Source organism: Pongo pygmaeus, chromosome 3 (assembly GCF_028885625.2).
Source record: "Pongo pygmaeus isolate AG05252 chromosome 3, NHGRI_mPonPyg2-v2.0_pri, whole genome shotgun sequence".
In the NCBI taxonomy this organism is placed as follows: Eukaryota; Metazoa; Chordata; class Mammalia; order Primates; family Hominidae; genus Pongo; species Pongo pygmaeus.
Genome location: NC_072376.2, coordinates 133,353,739 through 133,370,645, shown reverse-complemented (window position 1 = coordinate 133,370,645; position 16,907 = coordinate 133,353,739). Strand labels below are relative to the sequence as shown.

Below are 16,907 nucleotides of genomic sequence, written 5' to 3'. Positions count from 1 at the left end.
ATCAATTTAAACTTTAGTCCAAAAAGAGAAAGAAAAAGGCAGATTTACCAAAGAATAAACAGTGTTGATTATAGTGTCTTAAATCATCTCTGCCTAATTTCTTCCTTACCATCTTTATGTTTACCTCAAGCATTGTACATTTGGGGCAGGACTGCGTTCATTACTGCTGCTTTGGAATTACATGACTGTAAAAAATTATCTGGCTAGTTCCTGTTTAGTTTCTGGAACCCTCTTATTCCTTTCTTTGATGAAACTGATCTATCCGCATTTATGAGTTTTTCACAGTTTGGCTCATGTTATATGCCATATGGGAATTTGGCACAGGATCTTTGCACCGTCTCTCATACTTTAAGCCATAAATCATATAAAAGTAATAATGATGTCTTGGGAAGCATAGAAACAATGATGCCTGTAATTTCCAAACTGGAAAGCACATTCAATCCTTCTGCACTAGACAAATGTATTTCTTACTGTGTTATGATCCTAGCATATATTTGGCATTGTTACATGAAAATACCAGAAATAGTCTCTAAGAATCATGTAAAAACAGAAGATCAACCTTTTCTTCCATCATAATCATTAATGGCTAGTTGGGAAACATAAAAGTAAGGATATGCCGCAGAAATCAGAAAAAAACGTTAAGAGTCAGTGTGATCTTTATCTTTTAGTATGCTCAAGGGTTATTGCTTTAAATTAATTAATTATTCTTTTGTTTTTTGAGAATATAATATATACATTTTTATTATACTTATTTGAGTTATTTTGGGTTGGTTCTTTCTTAACATTTAGACTTGCTTGAAAAATGGAATATTATTTTTCATTGTGATTATGATAGCGTATACAGAAATTTTATTTATTTTTATTTTTTGAAATAGAGTCTCACTCTGTCACTCAGGCTGGAGTGCAGTGGCGCAATCTTGGCTCACTGCAATCTCTGCCTTCCAGGTTCAAGTGATTCTTGTGTCTCAGCCTTCCAAGTAGCTGGGACTACAGGCGTGTGCCACCATGCCTGGCTAATTTTTGTATTTTTAATAGAGACAGGGTTTCACCCGATTGGCCAGGCTGGTCTAGAACTCCTGACCTCTGCTTGCCTCGGCCTCCCAAAGTGCTGGGATTACAGGTGAGAGCCACGGTGCCTGGCCAGCATATAGAGAAATTATAAAGGGGTGGTTTTTATTTTGAAAATTTAGTTACTCATTTATTTCATCATGTTGCCAGTTACGTGGGTTCAATAAGTTACTTTTTCTTCTTCATTTTTTCTGACAATCATTTGATCTGAATTACAGTTGTATTTTAGGATCTAGCTAAAAAATCTCATTTATCTCAATTCAAATATACTTTGATTCTTTAAATCACAATTGAACCAGCGTTTCAGAGCCAGAGGAGACAGAAACCGTTCAATTATTCTTCACCCTCCATTGTGTTCCCTGTCATATATAATGCAAAGCAAAATTTGGGTAAGTTGTACAGTGCTTCCCTCCTCCTGCTGTAGGATACATGTTTAGATGTACTGAACCATCTTGGATCCTAGAGCTGGCACTACTTACTTGATGACGGAAGTGAGTATGGAGGGGTTTTGCCCTCATGAAGTCACAAACAAGCTCCTAGGGGACAGATGTGTCTCTACTCAAAAACAGGATCTTTTTTTCCTGACCCTTTACTTGGCCTTCCAGGGATGAAACTTTACAGGCTTATGAGGAAATCTAGTCACAACTTCTCCTGGAATAATTCCATTGGGCCTTAATGTCTCATCAAGTCTTTTTCAAATTCTGGGCCATGACTGCTGTGTAGGTCTTGAAATCAATTTATTGAGTGATGACTGGCCATTAAAAAATAGAATAGAAGGCTGGGTGTGGTGGCTCATGCCTGTAATCCCAGCACTTTGGGAGGACGAGGTGGGTGGATCCGCTGAGGTCCAGAGTTCGAGACCAGCCTGGCCAACATGGCGAAATGCCATCTCTACTAAAAATACAAAAAAATTAGCCGGGTGTCGTGGCGCACGCCTGTAGTCCCAGCTACTCAGGAGGCTGAGGCAGGAGAATCACCCAAACCTGGGAGGTGGAGGTTGCAGTGAGCCAAGATTGTGCTACTGCACTCCAGCCTGAGCGACAGAGTGAAACTCTGTCTTATAAAAAAAAAAAAAAAAAAAAAAAAAAAAGAATAGAAAATATAGAGTAAAGGGTCATTCAATAAAATAATACATGTGTTTGTGTGTGTTTGTGTGTGTATGTGTGTGTGTGTGTGTACGTGTGTTAGATTTTGGAGTCAGAATTATTAATTTGGTCATAGTCAAACAATTTAAAAGGCAATACAGTTTGCTGTTTGCTTGGTATAAATTTTATTAGACCTTAAAGAAAGTAACAGGTTTCTCTCTAAAAATATCATGGATTAGAATCTAAAACCAAAACATATGATGTAAATTTAACATAGTAAAAAAAAAAAAGCTCTTGAAAATTTCCTGGAAAGATGTCATCTTGGAGACTGAGTGATGTTCACTCAACAGTTAGAGCACAGCCACTCTTTCCTTCAGCTTTTGCATCAGGTTACTCTTCAGTGATGCTGCAGGAGAGGTAGTACCCGAATGGGTACTATTAAGATGTTGCTATATTGTACAAAATCACCTATCTTTGTATGCTAGAAGCACATTCACAATGAGCTGCGCACATTATGAGGGACATGCAGGATTTGAATCTGACAGAAGGAACCACAGATACAGGTCATTATCTAAAGTTTACTTAGCTAATGGCAAATTGCTTGCCTTATTTTAATTGTTCTTTTTCTTAAGTGGATGATGAGATAGCAATGTACAATTTAAAACAATATTTTTTACTTATATTTTTTCTTTATTGAAGCATAATGACAATGAAATTTGTATGTGTTTATGGTGTACAATGTAATGTTTATGTATATACACACACACACACATTGTGAAATGATTACCACCTAATTAATGTATTCATTACTCACACATTATCTTTTTTGTAGTGAAAATATCCAAAATCTACTCTGTTAATTTTAAGTGTTCTCACTACACAAAAAGGATAAGCATGCGAAATAATGGATATGTTAATTAGCTTGATTTAGCCATTTCACTAAACTTCATGTCATACACCATATAGATACAATTTTTATTTGTCAATTAAAATAATTAAATACAATGAAGAAGATCTACTTTCTTAGCAATCTTCAAGTATACAATACATTATTACTAAATGTAGCCACAATGCTATACTACAGTGGTCCCCAACTTTCTTGATGACAGGGACCAGTTTCGTGGAAGACAGTTTTTCCATGGACCAGTGTTGGGCAGGGGATGGTTTCGGGATGATTCAAGTGCATTATATTTATTATGCACTTTATGTCTATTATTATTACATTGTAAAATGTAATGAAATAATTATACAACTCACCATAATGTAGAATCAGTGGGAGCACTCAGCTTGTTTTCCTGCAACTATGGTCCCATCTAGGGGTGATGAGAGACAGTGACAGATCATCAGGCATTAGATCCTCATAAGGAGCAGGCAACCTAGATCCCCTGCGTGCGCAGTTCACAATAGGATTCGCGTTCCTGTGAGAATCTAATGCCGCCACTGATCTCACAGGAGGTGGGGCTCAGGCGGTAATGTGAATGATGGGTAGTGGCTGTAAATACAGATGAAGCTTCACTCACTTGTCCGCCACTCACCTCCTGCTGTGTGGCCTGGTTCCTAACAGGCTACAGGCTGATATTGTGGGGTTGGGTAATCTGCTGTAGCGGGGTTGGGTAATCCTGCTGTAGCAGGGTTGGGGACCCCCTGCTGTAGTATACATCTCTAGAACTTACTTATCCTGTGTAACTGAAAATTTGTATCCCTTGACCAACATCTTCCCATTCCTCCCTTCCCCTGCCCCTTTACCTCTATCCCTAGTTCCTGGCAACCACCGTTCTACTCTGCTTCTGTGTGTTCAGCCTTTTTAGATTCCACATGTAAGTGAGATCATGCAGTATTTGTCTTTCTGTGCCTGGTTTATTTCACTTATCATAATGTCCTCCGTGTTCATTCCTGTTGCCAAAAATGACAGGATTTCTTTCTTTTTTAAGGCTGAATAGTATTACATTGTGTCTATATACCACATTTTCTTTATCCATTCATCTGTCAATGGATTCTTAGGTTGTTTTTATATCCTGGCTTTTATGCAATGAACATGAGAGTGTAGGTGTCTCTTTGACAAACTGATTTCACTTTCTTTGAAGATGTACCCAGAAGTGGGACTGCTGGATCACATGGTAGTCCTATTTTTAACTTTTTCAGAAACTTCTATACTGTTTTCTATAATGGATATGCTAACTTACATTTCAACCAACAGTATACAGGGTTTCCAATATTTCCTGCTGTTTTAGTAGATATCTTATGAAAATAAGTTTAAAATCATACATGCATGTCTGGTAGTCAGTTTTGGAACTCGAGTTGTGAACCTTCCCAACAGCTACCTTCTCCTGCCTGTCATTGTTTCAGTCCCCGCACCAGCGGAGTGACTTTCCTCAATATAGTAGAAACTGTACACATTATTTGTACAAATTATTTGTTAATTATTACCACATGTACCAATATATATGAAGGCCAATGATCCTAACTGGAGGATATTTTGTAGACTGAGGAAAACACAATTTTTATCTTTATTATAATGCCTTTGACATACTTTCAGTCACAGTTTGTAATGGGTTTGCACATAGAAGATTAGAGATGAGATGTTGAGTGTCTTCAGTTTAAGCTGCTATAACAAAATACCTTGGGCTGGGTGGTTTAAACAACAAACATTTATTTCTCACAGTTCTGGAGGCTGGATAATGTAAGATCAAGGTGCTGGCAAATCTAGTATCTAGTGAGGGCCCACTTCCTGGTTTGCAGATAACTGTCTTCTTGTATCCTCACATGAGGGAGAAAGAGGGAGTGAGTGCAAGCTCTCCTATCTCTTTTGATAAGGGCACTAATCCAGTTCACAAAGCATCCACCCTTAGAACCTAATTACTTCCTGGAGGTCCCAACTCCTAATACCAACACATTGGGGGTTAAGACGCAACATATGAATTTTGGTGGGACACAAACATTGAGTCCATAGCAGTGAGAGTTGGTGGTGGTTGGGTGGCAGAGCCAGGGGGTGAGGGTCAGAATTGGAAAAGGTGGGCATTGGAATGGAAAAGAGAGAATGAGATGTCACTCAGTGTCCTGAGGCTGAGAAGAGATTTCAAAGTATTATATCAGACAGGAAGCTTTCAAGCGAAGTATTCTACCATGGAAGGCACCTCCTTCATATCTCTTGTAAAATCTTTAGTAACATTTGCATTTCACAGTAATGTTTTTGTGTAAGAGGAAGTTCTTTTAGGTGAGTTTGGAGAAGAACAGAGTTCCAGCTGCCCATCTGGGAGATAAGTATATTTAAAAGTAACTGGTACTATGACACATATGTATCATTCAGGAACCTACTTCTTTACCTTAACATATGATTTGCAGGGATGTTTATGTTAGTTCATATAAATCTACTCATTTTTTTTGTAACCACTGCTATTTTGAACAATAGTGCAGTGAACATCCTTTTATATAAAACTTTATAACTATGCTAAGAGTATTTTTGTGCATAGATCTCAGGTGTGGAATTTCTGGGTCAAATAGGAAGTCTACTTTATGTTTAGATGCTCCTACCCATTGCCTTCTGAAAAGCTCTACTTTCTCTTAACAGTATATAAAATACCCTTTTACTCTTCACCAACGTTTCATTTTGTTAGTCTTCTATTTTCAGTCTGAGAATTAAAAAGTGATGCTCATTACATTTTATCAGGGATGAGTAAAATTGTATGTGTGTGTTTTTCTGGTTTTGTTTGTTTGTTTGTTTGTTTTTGACAAGGTCTTACTCTATCACCCAGGCTGGAGTGCAGTGGCACGATCTCCACTCACTGCAGCCTCCACCTCCCAGGCTCAAGCAGTCTTCCACCTCAGCCTCCCGAGTAGTGCACAGCACCATGCTTGACTAAATCTATCTATCCATCCAACTGTTTTTTAATTTATCTTGCCTGACCCAGTATTCACCAAATATTTGGAATCCTATTACCATTTTAGTATCTGTAAAAATTCTACAGATTTATGTTATGTAGAAAACTATTTCCTCTTCAGGAACTAGCTTTAATATTTATAGAACGTGATTTTTTTCATAGGACTAAAATTGCTCCCTTGTTGTTTGTCTCTTTGAACTTTAGGAATCTTTACGTATTTCTTTATAGATGGTAAATAAATCTCAATTTAAAAAAATTACCAATTTCTTTAGCCATGCTGCCTAGAAAACAAGTTATCTACTAGAGGAGCTAGTATAGTTACTAAGAGTTGTTACATATGAGTTATTAATATTAGGCTGCCTGTTTTTATGCAGGAAATTCTCCTGTACAATAACTGTGATGAGTGTGAAAACTGTATCTTCATGAGTGAAGCTACAGGTGTATGTTATCTGGATAGTTCTGTGAAGCCACATGGTTGTCATTTCCATCTATTTCAGGAGCTACATTGTAGAGGAGAGAATACACTTGTTCGGCACGCTCTAAGTTAGCTGTAATAAGTGGTAGCTGTTGTAAAAACGCTTAACTTTTCAGTTAATGGTCAAGTCAGCCAGCTTAGGAGGTCATGTGTTTGTTCAAAGCAGTGTTTGTGAGAAGCATCCTTAATTAGAGACATGAGTTATGGCTCTTACCAGTGTCGTTGAGGGGAAGGTTTCCTGACTTGGAATCTATGTTGCTACCTTCTATAGCTTCATCTGAAAATCTGTGGTTATTTCTTCTCTTAGCAACTTCCCTTTGCCCTAATCAGGATTGTGGGAACTCAGTAGTTGGCTCCCTGGCATTGTGGCTTTGTACTGATGGAATTGTGGCTTTGAAGCAGTGGGAAGGTTGGACTTGGCTCTGCAAGACTATAGTTATGTAGGAACATGAACTAAATTTCATGCTTTTAACTTCTCTGTGTGGAGTGAGCTACCCATTTCTCTACTGAGCTTAAAGTAACTGACTTCTTCAATATCTTTCCAGTTTCAATTTATTTTGTGAGGAGGAGTACTTTTCAAGAAGCCAGTTATAAATTTGACAGTAAAAATTTAATCCACAGACCTTGTAAACATCCAGATGACATGTATTTTATGTAGCTTTAGCTTTATTGTGTGGCCCACTGGGATAGTAATATGCTATGACATGAAACCTGAGTCTTCAATAATAAAACTCTATAAAAATAATTGTTCTAGCAAACATACCTCTAGAATATTTTCTCCAAATTTATTTTATCTTTAGTTGTTTCTTCTAATTTTAAGGTGTTTTATTGGTTTGCACATACACCAAAGAAGAAATACCATTACCAAGAAATACTTTCACCATGGAGTAATATATATTGTTGATAGTCAGTAGTATAATTTTTAATTGTAAATGGTCCTTATTTTCATTTTATTCTCATGTAATTAATATTTGATCTGTGTGGCTAGAAATGTATTAATCTGGTAATTAATGTACATTACTCCAGAAACCTTCTGAAGCATTTTCGAGACATTCTAGTAGGTGTTATAAATAGTGCAACAGATTTTATGTATTTTTTATATCTGCAAAAGAGCTGGCATATAAAAATATGTGTTTCATAGTACTTGTTCATGGACTAGTTCATTTGTTACATTGGCAGATGTTAGTGTCATCAGTGACTTGGCATACAAATGGGATGTTCTACAGAACATCATAGGGTTATTAAGGATCATTTGATCAATAAATCAGTGAAAAGCTTGGCATTCTTTAGAGGTGAAAAATTGAAGGACAAGCACCTTTAAAAAAGCTTAATTTCATCTGATACTTGTAAAATATATCTTGGAGACAGAAGTTCTCTATTTGCAACATGCAAGCATCTTACTGTGCCTTACTTAAATTAGGTGGCTTCTCAATGTCTTCCAGTGGATTGAATGCATGGGTTCTCTGCCATCCCAACCCAGATGGTGGCATTGGCATCCTTCTTGACAAAAGTATTTATTCACCTGGCTATGCACAGACATCTTACTACTTAAAATATGTCATTGGCTTTAGGCCAATACCTAGATGTTGTGGCTTTGGTTGAACATAGTTAAAAGGCATTATGCTGTCCCAGGTTCTTTCATAATTAAGCAACTTAAGTCATGTTCACTTAAGTCATGTTATGTCCCATATTTGGAAAGAGAAAAAGTGAATTAGGAGGGAATATAGTATTTTTAGAAGATGGGAGCAATCCTGTGTTCCAACCTGGATGCTCTAAAAACAAAATAGTTTCTACCTTTTTATGATAATGCTATCTACTTATTGTTTTGTAGAAAATCCAAGCAGCAAAGAAAGGTATAAAGAAGAAAGCAAACATTCTGTCAAATATCACTGTCTTTCCTATAAAAACCCTCTTCAATGTTTTGTAGAATGTCTTCCTAGGCTCCATTCTATGTGTGTATATGTATGCGGCTTAAATGGTATTCTTTATATTATGTTTTGCATTCTGCTTTTGTCACCTAAAGTATGATATGCACGACTTTTCATATCTGAGAAAATAAATATATAATTATAATATCTACTACAGTTTAGTTAACCAGGTTTATATCTTTTTATGGGCATTTAGGAATTTTCCTTTTATTTAAAAAAAGTAGTTTGTGCAAAAATTTGTCAGTTGTATTTCTGTAAAGGGAATTGGTTAGTCAAGGGATGTGCACATTTGTCATTTTGGTACATAGAACCACATTGTTATGCAGAAAATTTTTATTCCCAATTACAGTATGTGGGATTGCCTGTTTTTACTCTTTAGTCAACACTGAATGGTATCCATCATCTTCATCTTTGGCAGTCTGATTAATCACAGATAGTATCTTTATTTTTAATTTTTCATTCTTTTATCATATTCATGGCTTTAAATATTGATGCCATGTGTAATCTGACATCTCCATCTTATACCTTATTATCCAGACTTGAAATATTCAAGTACCTGTAATGCTAGACATCTCGTAATATTTATTTGAACTTGTCCAAAATTGAACCCCTGATGTTTTACTCAAACTTGTTTCTTGCTGCTCTTCTGCATATCTGTTAGTGGCTAATCCATCATTGCATTGCTCAGATCACAAATCTTGGAGTCATGCTTGCCTCTTTCTTTTTGTGTGTCATGCTTCATATCCAGGTACTTTCTCAAAACCTGTTCACTTTCAGAAGATATTTAGAATTCTACTACTTCTCTTCACATCTGTGGCTACCACCCTGGATAAGCTCTAATTATCTCTCTCCTGCTGCATTGCTGTTGCTTCTCTGCTTTCTGTTTTCCCCTACATTTTGTTGTCAACACAGCCATCATGGCATCCTGTTAAATGTCAGGTGAATTGTGTCCCTCATCTGCTCAAAATCCTGCAGAAAGTTACATCTCTCTTAGAATAAAAGACAAAATTCCTTCACTGGCCAGCCAGGCCATACACGATTTGCTTCTCCTCCTCTACTCCTCCCATTCTTCTGACTGCATCTCTTCACTTCTCTGCCCCTTTCACGTGGCTCCAACCGTGCTGGCTTCCATGATGTTTCTTGCCTAGGTCACCCAAATACCCACCCTTGCTCCCTCATATCCATCAGATCTTATCTTACAGGTCACCTTCTCAGTTGGAATTTTCTTGACCACCTATTTAAAATTGCTACCCCATTCTCTGAAATATTTGCTATCTTCTTTCTTGCTTTGTTTTTCTCCATCACATTTATCCCTTCCTAATATAGTACATACTTTTTCATTTGTTTATTGTCCTTCTCCTCTGCTAGTGTAAAAGCTTCATGATAGCAGGGACGTTGTCTTTTGGTTCATGGCTATAGGCTCAGCATCTAAAATAGGACTTGCTAGTAGAGGCATGAAACGCATAGCGTAGACCTGGCATAAAATAAAATGATGAATGAAATTTTAGGAGTGCTATTTGGAAGGGAGTCCTTTTGTCCATCTTCATCTTTTCTTACTAAGATGCCGTAACTTCTTATATTAGCAACATTACACTTTTGTTTTATGTTGCAGATATTTATTTTGTCATCAAAGATTTTTGCTTTGGAGCTTTAAGTTTATTTATTTCTGTCATTTCAATGTCTGGTTTACCTTGCTTGGAAAGCCTTTCCAGAATCAAAAGTTATTTAAAAATTTACTCAGATTTTCTTCTAGTACATTTAAAGTGTTATTCTTCATTTTAAGAAAAATACCTGAATTGATTTGCAATTTATCTTATTGTAAGAGGTGAGTAGTAGATCCAACATTACTTTTCCCCGAATATCTGGACGTTTGCCTCAAAGCCATTTACTAAACTTTCTACTCTTTTCCCACCAATTTTAAATGCCATATTTCTCCTGTACTAAATGTTCATGTATTTTGTGTAATGCAAGAGACCTACTTGTTTTTCTCTTTTATTGATCTATGTATTTCCATGCTGTCATTTTAATTTCTTTGGCTAAATAGCACATTAAATTATCTGTCATTTATCCTGACTAATCTTAAATATCTGTTCTTTCATGCTTTCTCTATATCTTTCACAACTAAAACCAAACATGAAAATGTCTTTCTCACCAACATTATGCTAATAGGTTATGCTTCTATGTTTAATATTATGTCTGCTAAACTAAGAAAATATATGAATTAACAGGCTATAAAGTAAGTGACTTTTCTTTAAATTACTTTTTTTGTTTTTGTCACATGTATTATAAAAACCCATCAGTTATATAATTTGTTTTATGTAATATGAGATAATAGTTTAATTTTTGATTTTTTAGCATTTATGAGACTTATTATCATGCCATCTATAGTAGAATAAGATTTTATTTACTGATTTGTGCCAAATGGGTTTATACTGGTGTGTAATGTAAAAGATATGGAGTGAGCAGCGTTTGCTGTTTTGTTTTGGTTTTGTTTTTGAGTTTTAGATCTAGTTAGTGGCTTTTCATTGTTTCTTGTTTGTCAGTATATTTTTGTTTCTTATGTACCTGGGTGCTTAATATTGTTTGGGGAATCTATGCTGTTTGACCTTCACAAGTTACTGCAACTTTTTGAGCCTTAGTTTTATCATTTGTAAACAGGAGTCAGTAATAGTGTTTTATTAATCCAGTTACTGTTGTAATTAAGTGAAATGATTTATGTAAAGTGTTTAGAATAGCATTTGACACAAATTAAATATTTAATGAATGTTAATTAGGGTTAATTATAACATGAATAAGTGCTCTAGTGTAATTTAGGGGAAAAGCAGCACCTAGGACTAAAATCATTTGAACTGATTCAGTGAAGTTGAGAGAAAAGGGTGAAAACAATTTCTCTTTTAATAATTTCTTTTATCTGTGTTGCAAATGTTGTACTAGCAGAGTAAAAGCCTGGCCAGTGATAGAGGAGGCTTAATTTTCAGAGAAAGTACACACAGTTTCACTACAAAGTAGGCCCTGAGAAATCTCAGGTGTATTCAGATTAGCAGTTTGAGATAATAGGAATAATTTTTTTTTTACTATTTATCAAGTTAATAATTATTGTGAGCATTTGAAAGTTATTTTTCCTCTTGCAAATGCAGCACATTTGTCTTTACAATTTTATGGTGGAAGAATGGCACTAGAAGAAACAGATACTGTCCACCTTCCCTTCTTTCCTCTTTCGCTTCATGAACCCAAGCTCTACTCGTTCATTGTAATGACTGGTTGATTCTAGATCCTCCTGACTCAGTGTCTTTCCTCTGCAGACCCACTCTGAGGAGAGACCGTTCCAATGTGAAGAATGTAAAGCTTTGTTCCGGACCCCATTTTCTTTGCAGAGACACCTGCTAATACATAACAGTAAGTCACAATTCAGGCAGTTGAGAATATAAGGAATTATCTCATTCTTTGTTGTTATAACCTTTGAGAATGTTGACTTCCCAGAGGTGTGCCTATAAGTATTTATATAATCTGACTTTAAACGTAAGGAAGACCGAAAATTCTGCCTTTCACCTTTTTCCGCTTTATATTTGCTTTATTTTTCCACAGTAATATTAATTATTTTATGAGATATTTTATTTTCTATAATTTCTTCCCATTATTTAAAGTTTGTATATAAAAGCATTTTCCATATTCAGGAAGACATCTGTGAGTTTTGTTTTGACACATGATTTTGTTTCCTTTCAAATATAATGATTAAGAAAACATGTCAGACTCTTTAAAATATGCAGATATCTAGCATCGTTTTATGAGCTCACAAACTTTTCAAGTTGTAAAGGGTCAGAGTACACATCTAATCTGACACCTTAATTTGAGGGGGATGCAAAATATTGAGGCTCCAAAGCACCATGACATACTCAAGATTTCACAGTGCAAGGAGTAGCAAACAGGTCCCTGATAGGTGCTTTTCCTACTTACCACTGCCTGAGATTTCTTCTTTTATCAGAGGCAATTTTTTTCTTTTGGATTAATTTTATACATACACACCATGAGGTGCGTTTCCTACTTGCTGCTGTCTCAGATTTCTTCTTTTTGCGGTCCACATTCTTTTTCTTTCTGATTAAGTTTCATACATATGCACCATGAAAGTCTAACGCTTACACTCAGAGCTCTTTTTACAACACCACAGAATGTCCAGTTATATCACTAAAGGATATCCCTTTATTGAGAAGAACATGTTATTGCCAAGCTGAGTTTTAAAGTGGATTCTCTGTTTAGATGCTGAAGTAGCCAGAAACTTACTACAGTACTATATCTAAAATTGATGGAAAAATTGTGTACCATGGGTAATATTTACACTTCTTACTTTTAAGTTAATTAGCTTAATCAGTAGAAAATCCTCTATACACATGAAGTTCCTACTGCTGCTTAAACCTTTAGTATTCCTGAGGAAAGAAAAAAATATTTAATTTTGACAGTTGGTTATACAGAGGCAGTATCTTGGAGAAATTTCTTCTGGTCAAGTGTTTAAAATGCAAAATAATAAAGATACTAAGATTTCTTAAAATAAGTATTGAGTGGTAATGATTCTGATGAAATGCAATCTGCTTCCTGTAAAAAAAGGCAGTGTTATGCTCTCAGGCCATTCTGCATTCAGCTTACAGGTCTAAAGAAGTTATTAGCACAACTTACCAGTTTTCTTATTAAAAAGAACTATGTGTTTAAAAATAAAATTTGTTGTGCAATTGCAGGAATTTCTATCGTAGCTCATTACCAGTTTGATTTAGAAAAATAACTGTTATGAGATGAATGAATGTTAGAATAGAGATTTGGACAAGTAAACCTCATTCATACTATTGAAATATGGCTAAATTTGACTTGATGCTTGGGAAATTTTGCTTGGGAATGATGAAATTTTATTTCTAATAACAGCAAGGAATTCTTAACAGAAGTAATCTACCACCTTTGCTTTCAGTTTTTTGGTTCTCATTCACTTGAGAAATAGGATTAAAGTGACTATGTGTAGACTCTGCTGTGGAGTATGTATTTAATATGTTGTTGATCAGCACATTAATCACAGGCTTTATGAAGATGCATTGTGACATTTGGCCAGGAAAATCAACTTTGATAACTGAGTGAGTAAATGAGTTATTTTAGGGAAATAAAGTTAGATATCAGTTAGTGAAAAGAATGGGAAAACCAGAAATGGCTAAAATAGAGAGGACAAAATACTACGTCTTATGCAATATGAAAATTAAAACTCATTTATTTAACTTTAAAATACGAAAGCTGTTGTTATAAACTTACATCAGCTTTCTGGCTCAAAATGTGAAGAATAACTTGTAATGATTTTGGAAATTATTGCTATTTGCCAATATGCTGAAAACCAAAAGGCAAGTTGCGGCTAGCTTGTAGGTACTAAGATAGGGAAAAAATCTGATAAATTTAACACAAAGAAATCTGCAATTAAAGTATGAAAGAAGGAAGGTAAGGACTTCCTTGCTATAGCTTGATGAGATTTTGTACAGGGACCAATATTTTTATTCATTTGATAGTTTAATGAAAATGCTTTGATAGGAGCAATCTTAGAGGTTTTTTTAAAAAATCTCTTTCAGTATCTGAATAGATTTGATATTAACATTAATGTTTACAGTCTTATATCAATTGATATTTCCTTATGCTATCACTGATTATACATCTTATACAAACAGAGTGTTTAAATAAAACGAAAAGAATTAAGATAGTGTATAAGAATAATACTTTGCAACAAAAACACACAAAAAACCAAGCTCTCAGAATCCACATAGTTCATGCATTGTATGGATGTGACTTCGCTTCAGACATTAAATTTCAAAAGGACTCTAAGAGACTTTAAGTTAGAGAGGGATAATTCTATTTAGAAAGACAAAGAGAAGGTAATTTTTCCTTTCCTTTTCTCCTTCTTTTTGTCCCTCCCTCCCTTCCTTCCTTTCTTCCTTCCTTTCATGTGAAGAAATAATAGAGTCTTCACATTTCTAAATTTAGTGCTAGTTATGATGGAAGGAATTTAGAAAAGCTTGGCTTAAATTGAGATAATCTCTTATTTAGATATAGAAATTTAATTATTCTTCATTTTGCCTTGTTATCAATACGATATGGGAATCTATGCTAATATGATTGTTTTCTGAAAAGGGAAATTATATTCAAATACTAGTCTGTCTTATTTATATAGTCACATACTACATACATTTTATACTGTATTGTTATTAAACATTGTGTTCTAATTGCACACATTCATTGCTGAAATTGTATTTAAAATGGCCACTAAAACTTAGGCCTATGTGTTAAGAAGAACTATAAAAATAGCATTATATGAAAGTTAGAAAGTACCGTAAGATTTCTACATATGGTTTCTGAGGTGGTTTTCCCCTCAGCCCTAGGCTGGATAATGAGAAGAAAGTGAAATACCCAGGGTGGCTGCTAGTCTTCATCCTCCTATCCCAATTTAATTCCTCTCTGAAAGACCCCCATCCCTCAAAGCCTTGGAGACTTTTTACAACTGCCCAAGGGCTGAATCAGGCAGCCTCCAGTTCAGGAAGCAGGGGCATTGTAACCCTTTCCCTCTCCCAGAATGTGAGGGCCTGAGCTCTGATGCACACCCTCTACCCTCAGAGGCTTTCCTCCTCAGCTCTCTACCTACGATCCAGTTCTGCCTATTATCTATTCACAGGAGGTTATAGGGACAGTGGTGGGATTTGAGGGGACTTTGGGAGGGGCCCAAAGGCAACTCACCTTGCTTGACAGAGGCCTTGTGTCACTGGAGTCTATTTACCTCAAATCCCAGCCCCTGCTGTAGAAGTACGTACTTTTAAAAAATGTTCATGGTAACTTTGAGAATTTTGCTAATTCAGTCCCCACATTTTCCAGTTGAGAAGACTGAAGATGTAAGATGAAAGGACTTCTGCCTGGTCACACAGTGAATTAGCAAGTAATGGAACTGGAATTTGTTGTAAAAAATAATAAGTTACATTCTTAGAGCTACAAAGCCAACATTTTGGAGAAAGCAACTAAGTCTGGCATACGTGGGAGGAAATTAATAGGACCCTGCTATTGCTTCTTAAATGTTTCTCTTTGTTTCTAAGGTGAGAGGACTTTCAAGTGCCATCACTGCGATGCTACCTTTAAGAGGAAGGATACATTAAATGTTCATGTCCAGGTGGTTCATGAAAGACACAAGAAGTATAGGTGTGAGCTATGTAATAAGGCCTTTGTTACACCTTCAGTGCTTAGAAGTCATAAGAAAGTAAGTGGAAGTCTTCTGTTAGTTTGAACAGATTACGTATTTAAGCAGTATGGATATATATGTTAACTAACGTGATAATTATATATTAATCTATCAAAATATTTACTCAAAAAGACAAATGCATGATTTATATCAGCTCTTCAGACAATGTTCACTTTCTTCATCTTTCAGGATAGACCTATTTTTTTCCATGAATGTGAACCTGAGTTAGTTGTAGACTCTTCATAACCCATAGCTTTGCTGATAGGTGGCTTCTAAAAAGTACTCAATGAGCAGGAGCTTGTCAATTTTTATATATTTTTGAATTAATGTAGGCTGTTTCTTTCTAAGAAATATGAGTAGTACTTTAATAATTTCATATTTCAAAGTGAATTCTTATGTTTATTGGCAAGTTAATAGACTGAGCCCTTTTGTTATTGGGATAGGCTTTGATCTTTACCTCTCTAGAGCGTAGGGAAGTTTCTGGTACAGAATGAGGACTCGATAAATATTTGCTTAACTCAAAGAAAATGTTCATATAGTGATTTGGAGATTTTTTTGTGTGTGTCTTATGCTACTTGGGTCATTACCTCAAGGGAATCAAGTTTATTTTTTACTTGCTCAATAATGCATTTTAAAGTATATATTTTAAATAGTAAAATTTGTATTGTAACAAATACACTTAAAGGTTTTAATGTTGACTTTTTTCTTTATTTTGGAGACAGAGTCTCGCTCTGTTGCCCAGGCTGTAGTGCAGTGGTGTCATCATAGCTTACTGTATCCTTGAACACCTGGGCTCAAGTGATCCTCCTGTTGAAACCTCCCGAGTAGCTGAGACTAGTCATGTCTCACCATGCCCAGCTAATTTTTTTAAATTTTTGTAGAAACAGGGTCTTGCTATGTTGCCCAGGATGGTCTTGAACTCCTGGTCTCAAGCTATCCTCCTTTGAAAGTGCTGGAATTACAGGCATGAGCCACTGCACTCAGGCAGTGTTAACTTTAGAAGGAACCATGAAGTATGGTAGTTTTCTGCCATTAGTATGTGATACTAAATGAATGTGAAGAAATAACTCCTGCTTCAGTATCTATCTATCTTACCTATCTTTAATACAACTGTTTCAAAAGGATTGAATTGAGTAACTTTCTTTTCCTGTATTTTTTTAATATTTAATTTTTATGGGTACATAGTAGATATAGTTATATACAGGATATATATATATAGTTTGTTTGTTTGTT

General features: G+C 35.5%; 1 protein-coding gene across 3 annotated transcripts in view; it reads left to right on the top strand.

Moving 5' to 3' along the window:
- The window catches only part of PRDM5 (PR/SET domain 5), a 231,243-nt gene that overhangs the window by 128,206 nt on the left and 86,130 nt on the right, over positions 1-16,907 (top strand). For all 3 annotated transcript variants that reach the window (XM_054485889.2, XM_054485888.2, XM_063664063.1), the window contains 2 exons: positions 11,737-11,830; positions 15,532-15,692. In XM_054485889.2, the coding sequence (XP_054341864.1) occupies positions 11,737-11,830; positions 15,532-15,692 (255 nt within the window). The remainder of the gene's footprint in view (positions 1-11,736; positions 11,831-15,531; positions 15,693-16,907) is intronic.